Below are 17366 nucleotides of genomic sequence, written 5' to 3' on the forward strand. Positions count from 1 at the left end.
CCTCCTCAGCAGAAGAAGTGGATAGAATCCCTTCCAGGAAAATGTCCCCAACATCAGTTTATCCTGTCACTCTTCTGTATGTACAGGGAATTCAGGACGGATTCAGGCTTCTGCATATTTTGTCGTATATTTAATTCAAAATGGATTAAATTGACTTTCTGGCCCTTAACCTCCACACAATAAACCAGGAAGTGCAAGGAACTCCCTGTTCATGGGCTTGGACTTTCTGTATACACAAGAATGCCCCGGCATGTCTTCCTCTCGATGTTGGCTGTTAGCTGTGGTGTTTTCTCTACACACACAAGATATTAAGTCAGACCAGTGTATATTATATGTTTTTGGGTTTCTATCTGTCTGAGATTCTCTTTAGCATTAGTTGGATGTTTGTAGGACTTTGTGAGTAGGGTTTTAGTACTCCGAGTCCGGTCTCGAGGCCACTTTTTGAAGGTCTCAGTCTCCTCTTGGATTCATCCATGTTTTTACTCGTCTCGGTGTCCCTCAGGATTTTATTTCAAGACCACAACTGTAGGGGATTTCACTAAATTAACATTGTTACTGTGACTGGTTGTAAAATTTCACCCCTTCACACTCACTAGTCTAGTCTTGGTCTTGGCTGTTGCTGCAGCTAATCATACCGCAAATCGTGCCTGAAGTCCAGCTGCTTTGAAGTCACTGTTCTGAATTAACATTTTTATATTAAATGGAGGGGCGGCACGGTGGTGTAGTGGTTAGCGCTGTCGCCTCACAACAAGAAGGTCCGGGTTTGAGCCCCGCGGCCGGCGAGGGCCTTTCTGTGTGGAGTTTGCATGTTCTCCCCGTGTCCGTGTGGGTTTCCTCCGGGTGCTCCGGTTTCCCCCACAGTCCAAAGACATGCAGGTTAGGTTAACTGGTGACTCTAAATTGACCGTAGGTGTGAATGTGAGCGTGAATGGTTGTCTATGTGTCAGCCCTGTGATGACCTGGCGACTTATCCAGGGTGTACCCCGCCTTTCGCCCGTAGTCAGCTGGGATAGGCTCCAGCTTGCCTGCGACCCTGTAGAACAGGATAAAGCAGCTAGAGATAATGAGATGAGATATTAAATGGATTTGTTTCCTTTGCAAAATGGCACCGTGGCTGTAGTCCTGCCTGAGACCTTCTCAAAGAACCATTTTGAACCATCACTACTTTTGAATACCAAATAAATCATTAAACCGCATCGTAAAGGAAGCTGATATTGATGGGAAATCATCTGCGTTAGCAGATTTGGCACATCTAGATATTCCTCATCATGCTTCTTAAAAAGGATTACTGCAGCACGGTCAGGGTGCAGCAGCTGATCTTTTATAGGCAGATATTTCACCTGTTCAAATTGATGTTCTAAGCCTATTTGCATCGCTACTGCAACAATGGGCGAACAAGTATCCTGTAATCAAGCTAACTACTCCGTCACTCGCTCACTCATCCCAACATGGCTCCCCTGCAGTACCAGATACATGTCTACAACCCCTGGCAAAAAAATATGGAATCCACTATTCTTGGAGGATGTTCATTCAGATGTTTTACTTTGCGGCAAAAAAAACAACAAATCTCGGATATGAGACAAAGGTATTTTATTTAATAGCTGAACATTCTGGCTTTGTAAAATATACCAAAAGAAATTTAATTGTTCTAATTAATGGCACTTTTTTAAGCTCAAGTAGAGGAAGAAATTCTAGAATCACAAACCAAAAAATCACAATTAGTACTTTTGTTGTACCTCCTCTGGCTTTTTTTGAGTTCTTTGAGTTGTGGACTTCACTTATGGAAAAACAGTATTCTTTTATCAGTCAGGTTCCAACTTTCTCGTATAGCAGTTGATGGATCAGCTTTGCAGGATGGAGCCTTGTGATGGATTTTTTTTTTTTTGCTTTTCTTTTTTCAATTTCCACCATAAATTTTCAATTGGATTGAGATCTGGACTGTTTGCTGGCCGTGTCATTGGGTTGATCTGCCTTTCCTGAAGAAAAATTTTAATGGTCTTTGCCCTGTGGCAAGCTGCATTATCATCCTGAATAATGACTTCATCACCACCAAAAGTACTTTCAATTGATGGAATGAGAAACGTCCAAAATTTCACTGTATACTGTACCTGTGCATTTACTGTAGAGGTAATTAATGAGTGCCATCTCCTCAGGTCCTTTACCTGACATCCAACCCCAGATCATCAGTGACTGTGGAGATTTGCTTGTTTTCTTCAGGCGGTCGTCTGTACATGTTTCATTGGAACGGCACCAAACAAAAGTTCCAGCATCGTCTCCTCGGCCAGCGCAGATTCGTGATTCATCACTGAAATCCCTTTTGTCCAATCATCTACAGTCCATGACGGCGTCTCTTTAACCCCTCTGCAACCTTGTTTTCTTCTGTTTAGGTGTTAATGATGGTTTACGTTTGGCTTTCCTGTATGTAAATCCCATTTCCTTCAGCCGATTTCTTACAGTTCTGTCACAAACATTGACTCCTGTTCCTGCCCATTTTCTTTTGCATTTTCTATTTTCAAGCCATATTGCTTTGAGTTTCCTGCCCTGATGCCTTCCTTGGGCTACCTCTGTTTCCCTTTTACAACCTTCACATTGTGTTTGTACTTGCTCCAAATTTTAGACACAGCTGACTGGGAACAACCAACATATTTTGCCCCACGATCTGTACTGAATTACCTTCTTTAAGGAATTTTATAATCCTTTCCATTGTTCCAACTGACAGCTCTCTTGTTGGGGCCGTGTTTCCTGTCAATCAGCCAGGAAGTTATAGGGTGATTTTTTTCGAGGTACATTTTACAAAGCCAGAATGGTCTGCTGTTTTAATTTTTTTTTTTTTGCTACAAAGTAAAATAGCTGAATGAACATCCTCCACAAGTACTGATTCCATATTTTTTGCCAGGGGGTGTAGACAGAGCTTAAAAAAAAAAAAATACAATTTAAAAAGTAGGAAAACTGCAAATAAAACAAGTTTCTTGGTCACATCATTCAGAAAAGAAAATAGCTACAATATGTATTTAATATTTTATTACAAAAGGTTATTACAGTTTATTGTACACAGCCTTTTAGGACGTTATCGTTCTATAGATAGGGAACACTCTAGGACAGGCATGCCCACTTGACAATGCTAAGGAAAAAAAAAATTAGAAATTAAACGAAAAGCTGTGAATTACTTTAATACATTGATTGCATTCATTAAAAACAGGCAGTAAAGAATTATTCGACACTGACAGAAGAGAGACTTGAAGTTGAACGTGGGCTCGAGTGACAGCATGTCTTAAAGAAGTCAATCACACAGACCTGGTGTTTGAAGAGATCGTTAACTGAACTATTGGGCACCATGTCAGACATTGACAGATATTCACCAATTCATGATAAAAAGAACTACGACGTTTATTATATGCACGTGACTGGACAGTTATTTCCCGACTTCACTGCTAGAGCAGACGTGCTACTGTTAGCACCAACCTCAACCATGATGACCAACTGTAGATCTACTTTTAGGTATTCCTTAGAGAAAATATTAAAATTAGGCCAGGATCGTGGAAAAAGTCAATTTTATTCTGAGCTAAAAACAATCTGCTGAAGAAATAAAGGCCAAATCAGTTGAACTGAAATAGCACTAAAACAAAACCCTGTCAGGCTCTGATGACAACGCTCGCTCGCTCACTATGGAAAAAAAATAAAGGTGTGCATGCACAGACCTTTTAGAAAGGAATGGGAGATGTTTGTGGATTCCAAATGAGTGTCCATTTCATCAGCCAGACAAAATATCCAACAATACGTCACTGAAAGTTGAGTAATAGACCAACATTGGAAGCGCACAAGCATGTTGTTGGCTTCTTGACACTTGAAAGAAAAAAGATAAAGCAAACAAAAAACTGCCATTTAATCATGTGTCTAAATTAGAATGGAGCTGTACCACGCACACACTGCTACAGAAGCAGTCCTAAAAACCAACCATGCATGCTTACAAACTGTGAAACCAAAATGTCACGTCTAAACCAAGCCAATAGTAAAACAAGAGATTCTAGCTCTGCCATAAACGTGTCCTAGTATCACGTGAGCGTCTTCATGTAATGCAACACTGCATTAAAGAGAAAATCCTTTTCTTTAAAAATAGAGAAAACAAAAAAACCTATTTGTGTAATAAATCAGTTTAACAGTACAGCCTGGAAACCTCATGATTTTCAGGAAAAAAAAAATGAAAGTCCATGAACCAGTTCTAAAACCTTTTGACAATCTGCGCTTCTCTGGATGTTCAGCAGCTCTCTGGCTTTATGGACGTGAACTTCACAGGCCTGTTCAATCTATTCCTTTTCTAGCTTGCCAAGTTACTGCTGCTGCACATGAAACACTTGAGAATTTTATAATATAGACTTTTTCCCCCATTTTGATGCTTTTCATTTCCGTTTTCCATTTCTGAAGTAGTAACATCCAACAACACTTTTGCGTCATGTAGTAAACAAAACATCTGACCAAACGAATGAGGGGTCAGAGAGAGAAAGCAAGAGCTCTCCTGAGGATCTGATTAGAACAAGAAAAAAAAAAAAAAAAGGGAGGGGAAAAAAAAAAAAAAAACCAGGATCATCAACAACACTACGTTGTTCTGGAATATTGTGTTTATTAAGGGCTGTTTTTCTCTTGGTTACTCCTCAGGGGCTAAAACACATTTGATCCCTTGCAGAGTCCAATTTAAAAAATAATTATAAAAACAAACACCCTGCAGCGTAGCATCTATACACTACCTTTTTTTTTTTCTTTAGTGTAGTCAAATAGGACTTACTGAAATCTGTTATAAAGAACATTATACACACATTAGCTGAATACTGTACAGCTTTTCATTAAATCTATTCATTAAATGAACTGAACAATATGAAAAGGATGAGCTTTTTTTTTTTAAAAATCAGAAGCCGGTGCACACCCTCAAACAGGAAACAAGCAAATAATAATAATAATAATAATAAAGAAAAGACCACTTTATTTTACTTTTGGCAATAAAATTATTAGGGCTGCATATTCAAGTGTTAACTGAGTGACTAATCTCTAACTTCCTTTAAGCTCGTCCTGGACACAGCGGTCGGAGCGCTCTAACTCTCCCAGCGGCGTGCGGTCCAGGTGACGGTGAAGCATGGAGGGGTTCGCTCGTTTCAGTTAACATAAACTGAATCAAAGATGGAGAAATAAAATAAGTGAATTTTTAAAAAAAAATAAAAAATTGTTACTAGAGCTTCAAGGTGCAATTGTCTCTTTAATCCCAATTCATTTTAATGACAAATCAGGAGTGAACAAAAACAAGTTGAGAAACAATTAAAAGAAAGATGACAATATGCCAACCAAACACGTCCAACCAAACTGACCTACTGAAGACACGGCTTCTGCAGATTGGACTGTAAATTTATTTAGATTACTTTTTGGTGATTATCTGAAGTCGTCTCAGACGGATAAATGCCCCTCCCCTCCCCTCCCACCCCCCCATTTACTCCAGTCTCTGGGTGCAGACTGTTTAAATTCATTTCCTGTGTTAAAATCCAATTTGTGAAACTGCACAGCCAGCACGAAGGCAACCTTCTACCTACTTCTTGTGCTCAGTGTCAGATTGTGCTGCTAAATGATATAGTCGATCGTGTAGGCGATGGTACTAACTTTCCCATAGTTCCTACAGATGTTTCAGATATCTGAATATGTCCAAATGTCCTCCATCTCCAATAACTTCTTTCTAAACCCATGCAGACCTCTGAGGGAGTGTAATGTACCTATAGAACTGCAGGGGACGGACTGGAACGCTGCTGTTAGAGTGGTGAAGATGTGCGTGTGGTTTAGGGGTGGGGATGTCACATAAAGAGGGCCATCCTTATCAATGGTATAGCCATAAAAATTCAGATTTTAATAATAATAATAATCATAATAATAATAATAATAATATAAAAATTGTCTTGTTTAAATATGAGTTTTATAGTCTGCGTCTCATGTTTAGGAAATTATAGTCTCTGGAATAAAGAAGAGGTGCATGTTCACTACAACTCCATATCCTGTGCCTCATCTTCCGAGAAATCCGACATGGAGCTTTCTGATGAAGAGTCCCCCGCACCCTCTTCCTGCTCCTTCAGAGCCTCCTCTGTTGCATATTTCTGAATGTATTCTGTATGAAGGGAGAGAAAGACATGAAACAAATCATTCAAGTGGATTTCACTAAAGAAACGACTGAACATGGTCAGCTGGCTGCGGTGGGAAAACAGTGAGGCGTACGGTACAGAGATACAGGCTGTGGGAGTCTCAATACGCCAGATTAGACGAAACCGGTTCTACAGCCGCCTGCAGAAGACGACTACACTAGGAAAAGTCTTTTTTTTAAATTCTTTTTGCCTTAAGGATCATCACCCCTCTCGCCGTGTAGAAGTGTGTGGGTTTTTTTTTTTTAAACTCCCAAAGGAACCTGCACCCCACACACAATTTCAGAATCGACAACTTGATCGTGAGCCATCGGCTCGTCTCTCGTCAAGAAAGGGAGCTCGTCGTGGCCATCTGTACCCTCAGTGTTTCAAACACCGTGATCACACAGTGTAGAAAGACGCCACTGCAAAAGGACGTGATCTCAAAGGAGAGTGAAAGGACCTCTCCGCACGTTGTACAGTGGGCTGTTCAGGAAAACGACACGGCTGGCTGTGCACTAGGGCGCATCAGTTGCCCTCACTTTCATAAAATCTGATGCATTTTTGTTTGGGTGTTCCTTTTCACCAATAAAGGCATCCTGTCAAATTTTTTGACCATATTCAAAAGTCGAATGGTGGCACCATGAGGTTCATTTTTTTTTGCCAAAAAACGCTTATTTTATTATTATTATTATTATTAGAATAATGAAGAAAATAGATTCCAGCGTTGGATTTTAGAGGCAGTGGAGATACGTAAGCGGGCGCACAGGACGATGAACCGGGACGAGGGAGCGTATGCACTGTCGCACACCTGGAGTGCCGTCCTGGAGGAGCGACCTGACAGCAGGAGGCGTGGACTACCTGTCAAATTGGGCGGGACGTTCACGCCTCCGTAACGCAACATCAGCTGATAAGGCACGTCACCACTCGACATCTGGTGACTGTTTCTGAAGAAGGCGGGAGATTCTCGCCGAAACTGTTAACGAGGTAACAAGCTTAAAAAATATCCTTGTCTAAGAAACGAACTTAAAATAATTGTAATAGTTAGACATAATGAACATCCACTACGTACGCTTATTTTATGTTTTCGCGTAAGGTTTGAATCACAATGTTGGATTCCATTTATTGATTTCTTGTGAGCCAGAGATCATGTTAAGAACCTTTGCAAGGGATCGAGAAGCATTAATGTGATTCATAATACATTTGTATTGTTTCAAAGTAGTTGAACAATGATTCAATGAACAGCTAAAACTAGAGATGTCCGATATTATCGGCCGACAGATATTATCGGCCCGATATTAACATAAAAATGTAATATCTGTTAATATCGTTATCGGATTTTTTTTGCCTCAAAACAGATAAAATAATGCTTGCGTTACACCCAAATAGTGCCTATGCGCTCCTGAAGCGTTTACCGGCGCAAAGATGATGACCTCATCAAGCTGCGTCTTGAAGCGTACAAACAAGCGTGGATGGCTGCAGTGACAAACTTGCTTGCTCTGTTTCAACATTATGTCTGTGGATGCTGCTATGTTGCACATAGTTGTTCAGGTACAATGTTTTATCATTTGTGAAGAAGTCAAATTTGCCCTATTTGTTGTGGGCATTGTCAAGATTATCTCAGGGAGAGTGTAATCCAAACTGTTGTTTGAGACAATTTAAAAAAAAATAAACATGGCACTTTTTCCCTAAATTAAGTTGAAGTATTTTTCTTATTTTGCACAGACAATGTTAACATTTGGAAAGCCTTGTTGCATTCAAGAATGCATCCAGTGGGGCATCACAATAACATTAAGCATGTTGTGTTAATTCCACAACAGGAGATATGTGATGTTACCTAAATTAGTTCTGAGGAAAAATAACCCACATAATCGACATCGGTATCGGCTGATATCGGAATCGAAAATTGAGAGTTGGACAATATCGGCATATCGGATATCGGCAAAAAAGCCAATATCGGACATCCCTAGCTAAAACTCAAACTGTGCTTGATAATATATTTAGAATATGTACTAAAAATGTGGATCTAAGATATTTGGTATACTCTATAAGGTGCCATAATGTTTCATGAAAAGTGATTAAAATTTTGTCATAAAATAGCAGCTTTTTCCATAACTTTGAGCTCCTGGTGCCACCATTAAACTTTAGAATTTTGTCAAAATATTTCACCCAGTGTGTTTTCTTACCAAAAGGAACATAAAAACAAAACAAAAAAAAAGCATCATGATCAGAGGAACTTTTCATTTTTAGGGGGCAACTTATGCACCCTAATGTGCACGTCTCCGGATCATCACTTCCCAACGTCTGGTGAAAGGAATTCCTGAAGGAGCATCACCGCTGTGAGCAGCGTCAGGAAGGAGGGAAAGAACAGGTTTCTTTATACTATTTGTAGGGACCTACCAAATCCGAAATTTGGGGGGGGGGGGGGGGGGGGAAGCCAATCTGTCCTGAAAATTTCCAGGTGACTCAGGGACTTATTAATCCCACTCACACAGGAATTCAGACTGATCCCAGATCCACCCAACTGCTCATGCTGAATTATAATTACACTCTTAATTATTAGTTTATAATGAACGTAGTTGGTTCTATTTCACATAATATATAAAAAAAAAACAACAACATTTAAAAAGACCGTGACTGACAAGATCAAGTTATCTAAAATTTATGAAAAATACATTTTTAGAAAAAGGGCAACTTTTTGGCCACTCCCAAGGGACCACGACCATCCACAGCAGCTCTCACTCACCTTTGATTTTCTGCTTGTACTCCTCTGGCCGGTGTAAGTACATAGCTGCAGCATCTCCATTCAGGGGGTCGATGGGGTTGGGGTATGCAAGGAGCTGTGGCAAAAATGACTCAAATATATTGGTGAGGTCTGTAGGGAGAAAAGCAGATGGCAGTGAGAACCGTCACTGAGCGGGGACTGAGTTTATTATAGAAATAGAACGCTTCTTCAAATTACCTCAGGTCTGTGGCTGCCATCTATGTACTTAAAACACAACATGTAATGGCATCTTCTTGACCAAGTTAAAACAAGATAGAAAATGTCAGAAATGGCCGAATGGACTCCGGTGAAACCCCCAGAAGCCCAGCGTTGATGGCCAGATGAACGGATCACTGTGGCACAGCCAGCCACACATGATGAGCCAGTGGCATGGAAGAGTAACCTGAAAGGCTCTTCACTTTGGTGAAGAACACACAGGGTGTCAAGCCCTCATCTTGTACAGTGAATGTTGTCTTAGTAGAATCTAAGGAGTCCTTTTGGGTATACACTCCCCTCCTAAAGTATTGGAACAACACCAATTCTTTTATTTCTGCTATATACTAAAGACACTTAGGTTTGAGATTTAATTAAAAAAAATTTACATGTTGAATATATGCCATATCAGGTTGATTGAGAGCTATTAATTATTTAAATTGTCTAATCTTGAGTTCGAGGCCTGAGTTTCACCTGTGAAGACTGAATTTGCTATTAAAAGGATAAACCAATATGAAGACCAGAGAGCAGTCTACAGGAGAAAAGTGAGGGGAAAAAAAAAAAAAAAATCAGAACCATTGCATAAACATTGAGCATAACCAATACAACAATTTAGGATAACCTGAAAAACAAATAAACCACCAGCGTACTAACAACCAGACACTGAATAGATCGGCCGAGGAAAAGAACGGGAGTTGACGATAAACATTGTGAAAGCTGAAGAAAAACCCAAAGTGAGTGACGACGACAAGGGCAGAGGTGAAGGCATGACAATCCACTGTTCGAAGAAGCCATCAAGAGCAGAAATATAGAAACCATACAACAGTGTGGGAAATGAGCCCAGACCGGTGGACACTGACCGGTAATTTTCGCATACGTCCGTCTGTATTTCAAAAGCATCAAACCGGACAGCCCATGAAAAATTGTAAAGATATGGGTCTAATCCCACTTCTAATTTTCTTCCAAATCTTACACCGGGTTACACATTATGTCATAACACGGCCTGTGGTTGGCCGATCGCGGACACTCTCGATGAACAAGTCGCCTCTCATCAGCGAGTAGGACCGCATTCTGGCCTGACATCACGCAACACCGTTATCAGCTGGGTAGTTATACCACTAACATTCAAAGAAAATAGACTACTACAGGTTTTGGACCCTGACAGCGGTTTTTTCCATCGTATTTTAACCCTCTGGGGTCAAGAGATTCTCCAGAGAAGTTCGGCAGTTTTAGAATGAGTAGGTCATGGATTTTAACTTGATACTTTCCTATGTGCCCACTATCAAATATTATAATATTTTTCAAGTTACCTAAATTAGATAAAACATGAAACTTGTCACTTTACGGAGTCAGAGCGCTCGGCGCCCGCTTACACATTCATAAGACGATTCACATGGTAACGGTATGAGAATCGCTTTCACTCTTTGTTTCAATTGGTTTCTCTTTCGTGGTGTTTTCTTCTATTTTCTAAAGTTCTAGTGAAGCAGATTTTAGTCTGACTCCCACATGATATTCCCATGTCTAGTTTTGAGTCATTTTAAAAAGTTATTTTGCTACAAAGTGACTTGGAATCTCCGACTCAAAATTTCAACTCCATTATGTAAGCATTATTAATTCCTAAATTTCTTATAGACTTATTATAAACATGGTATAAAAAAATAGTCATTGCAGACAAATGTTTCATGAGTGTTGTTATAGTACCTATATATGAGGACTAGTAAGTTCTAACCAAGTAGAACATCTTTGGCCCCCCATACTTTTTTCTAGACATGGAACTGATCTGTGTGTGCTACTGTTTTTTTGGGTAGAACTTTAAGCATGTTTTTCTTGAATCTTCTGACATTTTCTTGCAAATTATACTCAATTGGTAGTGTAATTAGCAACTAACGTCTAGTGTAATTTGGCCTTTGAGGATCACAAAAACGTACATGGAAAAAGTGGAGAAGTCATCTCCAGGCATCTAAAGCCCCTCAGCTTCAGGGGCCCTAGACCCTCGGTCGCATTGTTCCATGCCTTTGGCCCATCATTTGGACAGGCGGACAACATTTCAGACTTCTGTCCTGTGACTGTCTGTTTAAAATTCCTTATTTCCCCCACACTGATGCAACATGATGCAAACCAAATCATCAGCAGTAAGAACCGGAAGGACAGAATAAAATTCACAAAGAAATAAAGATGAGAAAAGTTCTGGAATCAAGATTCACCTTTACCAATGTGATGGAAAGGCCACAGTGTGAAGAAAGGATCTGCTCATGATCCAAAGTATGCAAGATCATTGTTCAAGCATGGTGGATGTCGTGTCATGGCTTGGATTGCTGCTTCTGGAAGGAACTCGCTAATCTTTTTTGTCCCCCAAACTTCCCTTTAATTGTGTCATGGCCAAACAGCCCCACACACACCAGACAGCTCTCCCCATCACATGACAGATACTAAGCAGGGAACACGAAGCCAGTGAACATAAAAGAACTCTCTGCCCATTATTAGTGTCGCTGTAAATGACAGGGGTGTAACTGGCAAGTATGCCACCCCTCCCCCTCCATGAGAGTACAGGCCTATTTTGCTTTCTTGGGCCACTGGGATTCAAACTAGCGAGCTCCGGAACATACGGTGAATGTTTTTCTGTTGCACTCGGCCATAAATCTAACTTGGAGGAACTTCACCATTCATTAGGCAAGACAATAACCCAAAACACAACTTCATCAGGGGAAGAAAAAAGTTTTAGACTGGCCATCAACCTTCTATCATTTCATTATCTCAAATCCAAACATCTTTAGCGTGGAGCAAAAACTAAAGAAACGGCCGAGCTGTTCCAATACTTTCAGACAGTAGTGCAGGTTGTCTGCGCATTCTGAACTAGTTGAAATGTATTTGTTGCAGGCAGCTCAATACAAAAATGATGGTCCAGAACATGAATAGAACGTGTATGTGGAAGACCACCAGGACACCCTGGTCACTTGCACTAAGGACAAAGGCGAGGGGGAGTGGCGTGAAGTCACAGTCACGAGTTGTGTATACAGCAAGCGAACTGGAGGACTCCAAACACTCAAACAGAAACGGTCCTGGTAACCCTCCACTTATGGCCCTTTTCCACTACCCTTTTTCAGCTCACTTCAGCCCAACACGGCTCGCGTTTCGACTACCTCAGAGCGGCGCGACTGGGCTCGCTTCAGCCCTACTCAGCACCCAAAACTCGCACGGTTTTGGAGTAGGGCTGAAGTGAGCCAAACCGTGCCGAGTGGGGCTAGGGGCGTGAGGAGACACTCCCCTGTGCACTGATTGGTGAGGAGGAGTGTCCTCACATGCCCACACACCCCGTGAGCACGCTGGGATCTGTAAACACCGTAAACCCGGAAGAATAATTACGAATTACGAGAATTTCTGAAGCCTTATGCGCCTCGCCTCATCTATACGCTCTTGCCAGTATCTGTTGGCGTTGTCGGTGACAACAAGCCACAGCACCAAGACCAGCAACACTAACGACTCCATGTCCTCCATGTTTATTGTTTACTATCTGGGTTGTGAGACTACCGCTTAAAAGGTCACTGATGTCACTGTTTGCGCCGCCTAACGACATCACGTGACGTCCACCCACTTTCGCTAACTCCACCCAATGTGTCCACCCACTTCCAGCCAGCACGGTTCAGCGCGGTTGTAGTTGAAATGCAACTCCAACAGCCCCGCTCAGCCCGACTCAGCCGCGTAGGTAGTGGAAAAGCGGCATTAGAGCCATGCTTACATACGTAACGTTCAGCTCTGTGGCTGCAGAAACAACCACAGACTCTGTCTGAACTCATCTGGTAACATTAACAACCACTGAAACTACTGAGCAATATGCATTAGGCCCTTTATGTAAAGCAATTAGGATAAAACCCTCAGCTTTCATGGTGTAAAACCGCTCAGTTTTTGCTGACACCAAACGACTGAAATAAGTGTACACCAACAAGGTCAATCTAACAAAAAAAAAAAGAAAATGAGGGACTCTCTTTTTCATGCCAGCTCACGATCTAGAAGGCTCCTACTACTGAGTCATTGCTGTGCTGAGGAGCTACACTACTGTGGTAACTCCTTTCCATCAGTGCCCGTGGGTCAAGTGGGGTCTGCATATGTACAGTGGGGCAAAAAAGTATTTAGTCAGTCGCCAATTGTGCAAGTTCTCCCACTTAAAAAGATGAGAGAGGCCTGTAATTTTCATCATAGGTACACTTCAACTATGAGAGACAGAATGAGAAAAAAAAATCCAGAAAATCACATCGTCTTATTTTTAAAAGAATTTACTTGCAAATTATAGTGGAAAATAAGTATTTGGTCAATAACAAAAGTTTATCTCAATACTTTGTTATATACCCTTTGTTGGCAATGACAGAGGTCAAACGTTTTCTGCAAGTCTTCACAAGGTTTTCACACACTGTTGCTGGTATTTTGGCCCATTCCTCCATGCAGATCTCCTCTAGAGCAGTGATGTTTTGGGGCTGTCGCTGGGCAACACGGACTTTCAACTCCCTCCAAAGATTTTCTATGGGGTTGAGATCTGGAGACTGGCTAGGCCACTCCAGGACCTTGAAATGCTTCTTATGAAGCCACTCCTTCGTTGCCCGGGCGGTGTGTTTGGGATCATTGTCATGCTGAAAGACCCAGCCACGTTTCATCTTCAATGCCCTTGCTGATGGAAGGAGGTTTTCACTCAAAATCTCACGATACATGGCCCCATTCATTCTTTCCTTTACACGGATCAGTCATCCTGGTCCCTTTGCAAAAAAACAGCCCCAAAGCATGATGTTTCCACCCCCGTGCTTCACAGTAGGTATGGTGTTCTTTGGATGCAACTCAGCATTCTTTCTCCTCCAAACACGACAAGTTGAGTTTTTACCAAAAAGTTCTATTTTGGTTTCATCTGACCATATGACATTCTCCCAATCCTCTTCTGGATCATCCAAATGCTCTCTAGCAAACTTCAGACGGGCCTGGACATGTACTGGCTTAAGCAGGGGGACACGTCTGGCACTGCAGGATTTGAGTCCCTGGCGGCGTAGTGTGTTACTGATGGTAGCCTTTGGTACTTTGGTCCCAGCTCTCTGCAGGTCATTAACTAGGTCCCCCCATGTGGTTCTGGGATTTTTGCTCACCGTTCTTGTGATCATTTTGACCCCACGGGGTGAGATCTTGTGTGGAGCCCCAGATCGAGGGAGATTATCAGTGGTCTTGCATGTCTTCCATTTTCTAATAATTGCTCCCACAGTTGATTTCTTCACACCAAGCTGCTTACCTATTGCAGATTCAGTCTTCCCAGCCTGGTGCAGGTCTACAATTTTGTTTCTGGTGTCCTTTGACAGCTCTTTGGTCTTGGCCATAGTGGAGTTTGGAGTGTGACTGTTTGAGGTTGTGGACAGGTGTCTTTTATACTGATAACGAGTTCAAACAGGTGCCATTAATACAGGTAACGAGTGGAGGACAGAGGAGCCTCTTAAAGAAGTTGTTACAGGTCTGTGAGAGCCAGAAATCTTGCTTGTTTGTAGGTGGCCAAATACTTATTTTACCGAGGAATTTACCAATTAATTCATTAAAAATCCTACAGTGTGATTTCCTGGATTCTTTCCCCCCATTCTGTCTCTCATAGTTGAGGTATACCTATGATGAAAATTACAGGCCTCTCTCATCTTTTTAAGTGGGAGAACTTGCACAATTGGTGGCTGACTAGATACTTTTTTGCCCCACTGTACATCCCCATATAGAGAGAAAATATGGATATAGATATAAATTATATAATATATGGGGGGGGGGTGTCCACCATGGTACCATCAGCAGCTCTGCCTTGCCTTACTGCACAACCGCAACATTCCCATTTCTCACACACACAAAGATTCATACATACCATAAAGAGCAGTCCACGTCTGATTTATGACGTCCAAGCATACGGTCCCAGATCTGCAAGGAAGACAAACAGTTCTACGATATTACACACATCATTTTCATGACACTAGCTGGATAAAATAAAAAAAAGTGTTGCTCCAAAGAATCATAACACCACACAGCATGAAATTAATGACAACATCTGGAAATTCCAAGTGTGCATTGCTGGCATTGTAACATCTACAGTCTGTAACAAATGAGTACATGTGCAGTGACTGGGTGGAGGGAATTCCTGACAGGGTGCTGGGGAGCACTTCAGCAAAAAAGAAAAACCCACACAACCATGTACTCATGCTGCGTGTGGGTTTTGTTTCTAGGACAAGAATATCTTGACAACACATCGCCACTCTAAGCGCCCATATTCCTGAAAAGGAGCGACAGTGATGACACCAGCACCTTCCTTAAAATCTTCAACTAGAAGTGTTTGGAGCAGCCACACAAAAAAAGCAGAGCGCTCTGGAGAAAAAAAAGACTCTGGGTGCAGAATTTCTTTAAGAGTATGCATACACCATCTAACTGGGAACAACTGGAAAGAAAAAAAAATGCTGGTGAAATGTATTAAAAAGGTTTGATAAGAGTCAAATGTACTTAAAAAAAAAAAGGATTGGATTTAAAATGAGCAAATATTTAAGAGCATTTGATTGGATAGTGGTTAATGTGGTAACGACCTTTTTAACTCTAACTGATGCAGTGAGTAGCTTCTCATTCCTTAGACAAAACATGTCAGAAGAGGTTTCCCGTGCTCATGGAAAAGATGTTCCTGTTTTTCAGAGGATCAAATTATTGGCCTGACTCAAGCAAAGAAAACATCTGAGGAGATTACTGAAACGACTGGAATTGGGTTAAGAACTGACCAACACATTATTAAAACCTGGAAGGATCATGATGAACCGTCAACTTAGTGGAAAAAATGTGGTCCGGGGGGGGGGCACAACATCTTGACTGGCCATGATCAGAGACCACTTAGACATTTGAAGTCAAATCATTTATTTAAAAAAAAAAAAAGATGGACAGGAGAACTCACGGCCATGTTTAATAGTGAAAGTAAGATCGTGTCCACGCTCACAGTGGGACGAGAACTCGCAGGATTGGGACTAAACAGCTGTGTCTAAATAAGAAAACCACTCGTTAGCGAGACTAATCAGGAGAAAAGGCTTCAGTTTGCTCGGGAGCCTAAAGACTGGACTCTGGAGCACCGGAGAAAGGTCATGTGGTCTGATGAGTCCAGATTGGCCCAATTCCTGTGTAAATGGGTGTGTCAGGGTAAGAAGGGAAGCTCATGAAGCGATGCCCCATCATGCATAGTGTCCACTGTACAAGCCTCTGGAGGCAGTGTGATGATCTGGGGTCGGTACAGTTGATCAGGTCGAGGCTCAGCAACATTATGGGGCAATAAAATGAAGTCAGCTGACGACCTGAATGTACTGAATGACCAGGTTCACATCAGTGGGGTTTTTCTTCCCTGACGGCACGGGGAAAAAGTCCTGACCTTAACCTCACTGAAAGTCTCTGGGATGCTGGAGAAGCCTTTACAGAGCGGTTTGACTCTCAGTGAAAAATTACTGCAACTCTGGATGGAAAGTGACTGTGACGTTACAGAAACAATGCGACAGTGAATGCACACCATAGTCAAAGCTAAAAGTGGTCCAAAGAGATAGTGTGTGATATGTTTTGGCCAGACTGTATACCCCCCCCCCCCAAAAAAAAACCCCCACACAGGTCCAATTTTGTTCCAAACCCATGTTGCCAACAGTGGAGTTGCAGTGTGCCCTCTGGTGGACAGAGTACAAAACAACATTCATAACATGGTTAAAGGATCCATCTTCCGTCTCCGGGTTTCTTTGTCATTTATCGGCCATTATGAACGCCAATACCAATTTATCTGCGACCCTCTCATACGGGTCGATAGATTGGTGTGCCGATATCTGTGTGGCTCAATCAATTATGACTTCAAATCAGTTAACGCTACAACAGAACTCTGAACTAGGTTTAATTAAATAACAGGTCACTAGCTACAGTACAACATGACCGATATTAATCAGATTATCTGTCGCAACACCAGAGTGTGATTAGCTCTCAGCTACAAACCTACACATGGTGACTATTCTGTAGTTTTTTGACTGGTTCAACACTTGCCTGCATTTTGTTCAATTAAAAAAAAAAAAAAAAAAAGGTAGAATAAATATCCAGTGAAACACATTTTGCTTGTCATGTGGGCACGGTGCAAAGCTTTGAAGGTGACAGTTTTCAGTGTCTGGAATCAGTGAATCGGCTCTTTTTGGGATCGACTTCAATGTGAACTAAAAGCAGGATGGAGACTTGAAGAAGTGACAGTA

General features: G+C 41.6%; 1 protein-coding gene across 1 annotated transcript in view; it reads right to left on the reverse strand.

The window, feature by feature from the left end:
• Nucleotides 1-3006: 3006 nt before the first annotated feature.
• Nucleotides 3007-17366, reverse strand: part of ube2h (ubiquitin-conjugating enzyme E2H (UBC8 homolog, yeast)) — a 57010-nt gene continuing 42650 nt past the window's right edge. Inside the window, exons 5-7 of the mRNA XM_060903872.1 lie at nucleotides 14993-15045; nucleotides 8893-9021; nucleotides 3007-6136 (exon numbers count right to left, since the gene is read on the reverse strand). Coding sequence (XP_060759855.1) covers nucleotides 6012-6136; nucleotides 8893-9021; nucleotides 14993-15045 — 307 coding nt within the window. The 3' untranslated portion in view covers nucleotides 3007-6011. The remainder of the gene's footprint in view (nucleotides 6137-8892; nucleotides 9022-14992; nucleotides 15046-17366) is intronic.

Source organism: Neoarius graeffei, chromosome 21 (assembly GCF_027579695.1).
Source record: "Neoarius graeffei isolate fNeoGra1 chromosome 21, fNeoGra1.pri, whole genome shotgun sequence".
Taxonomy (NCBI): domain Eukaryota; kingdom Metazoa; phylum Chordata; class Actinopteri; order Siluriformes; family Ariidae; genus Neoarius; species Neoarius graeffei.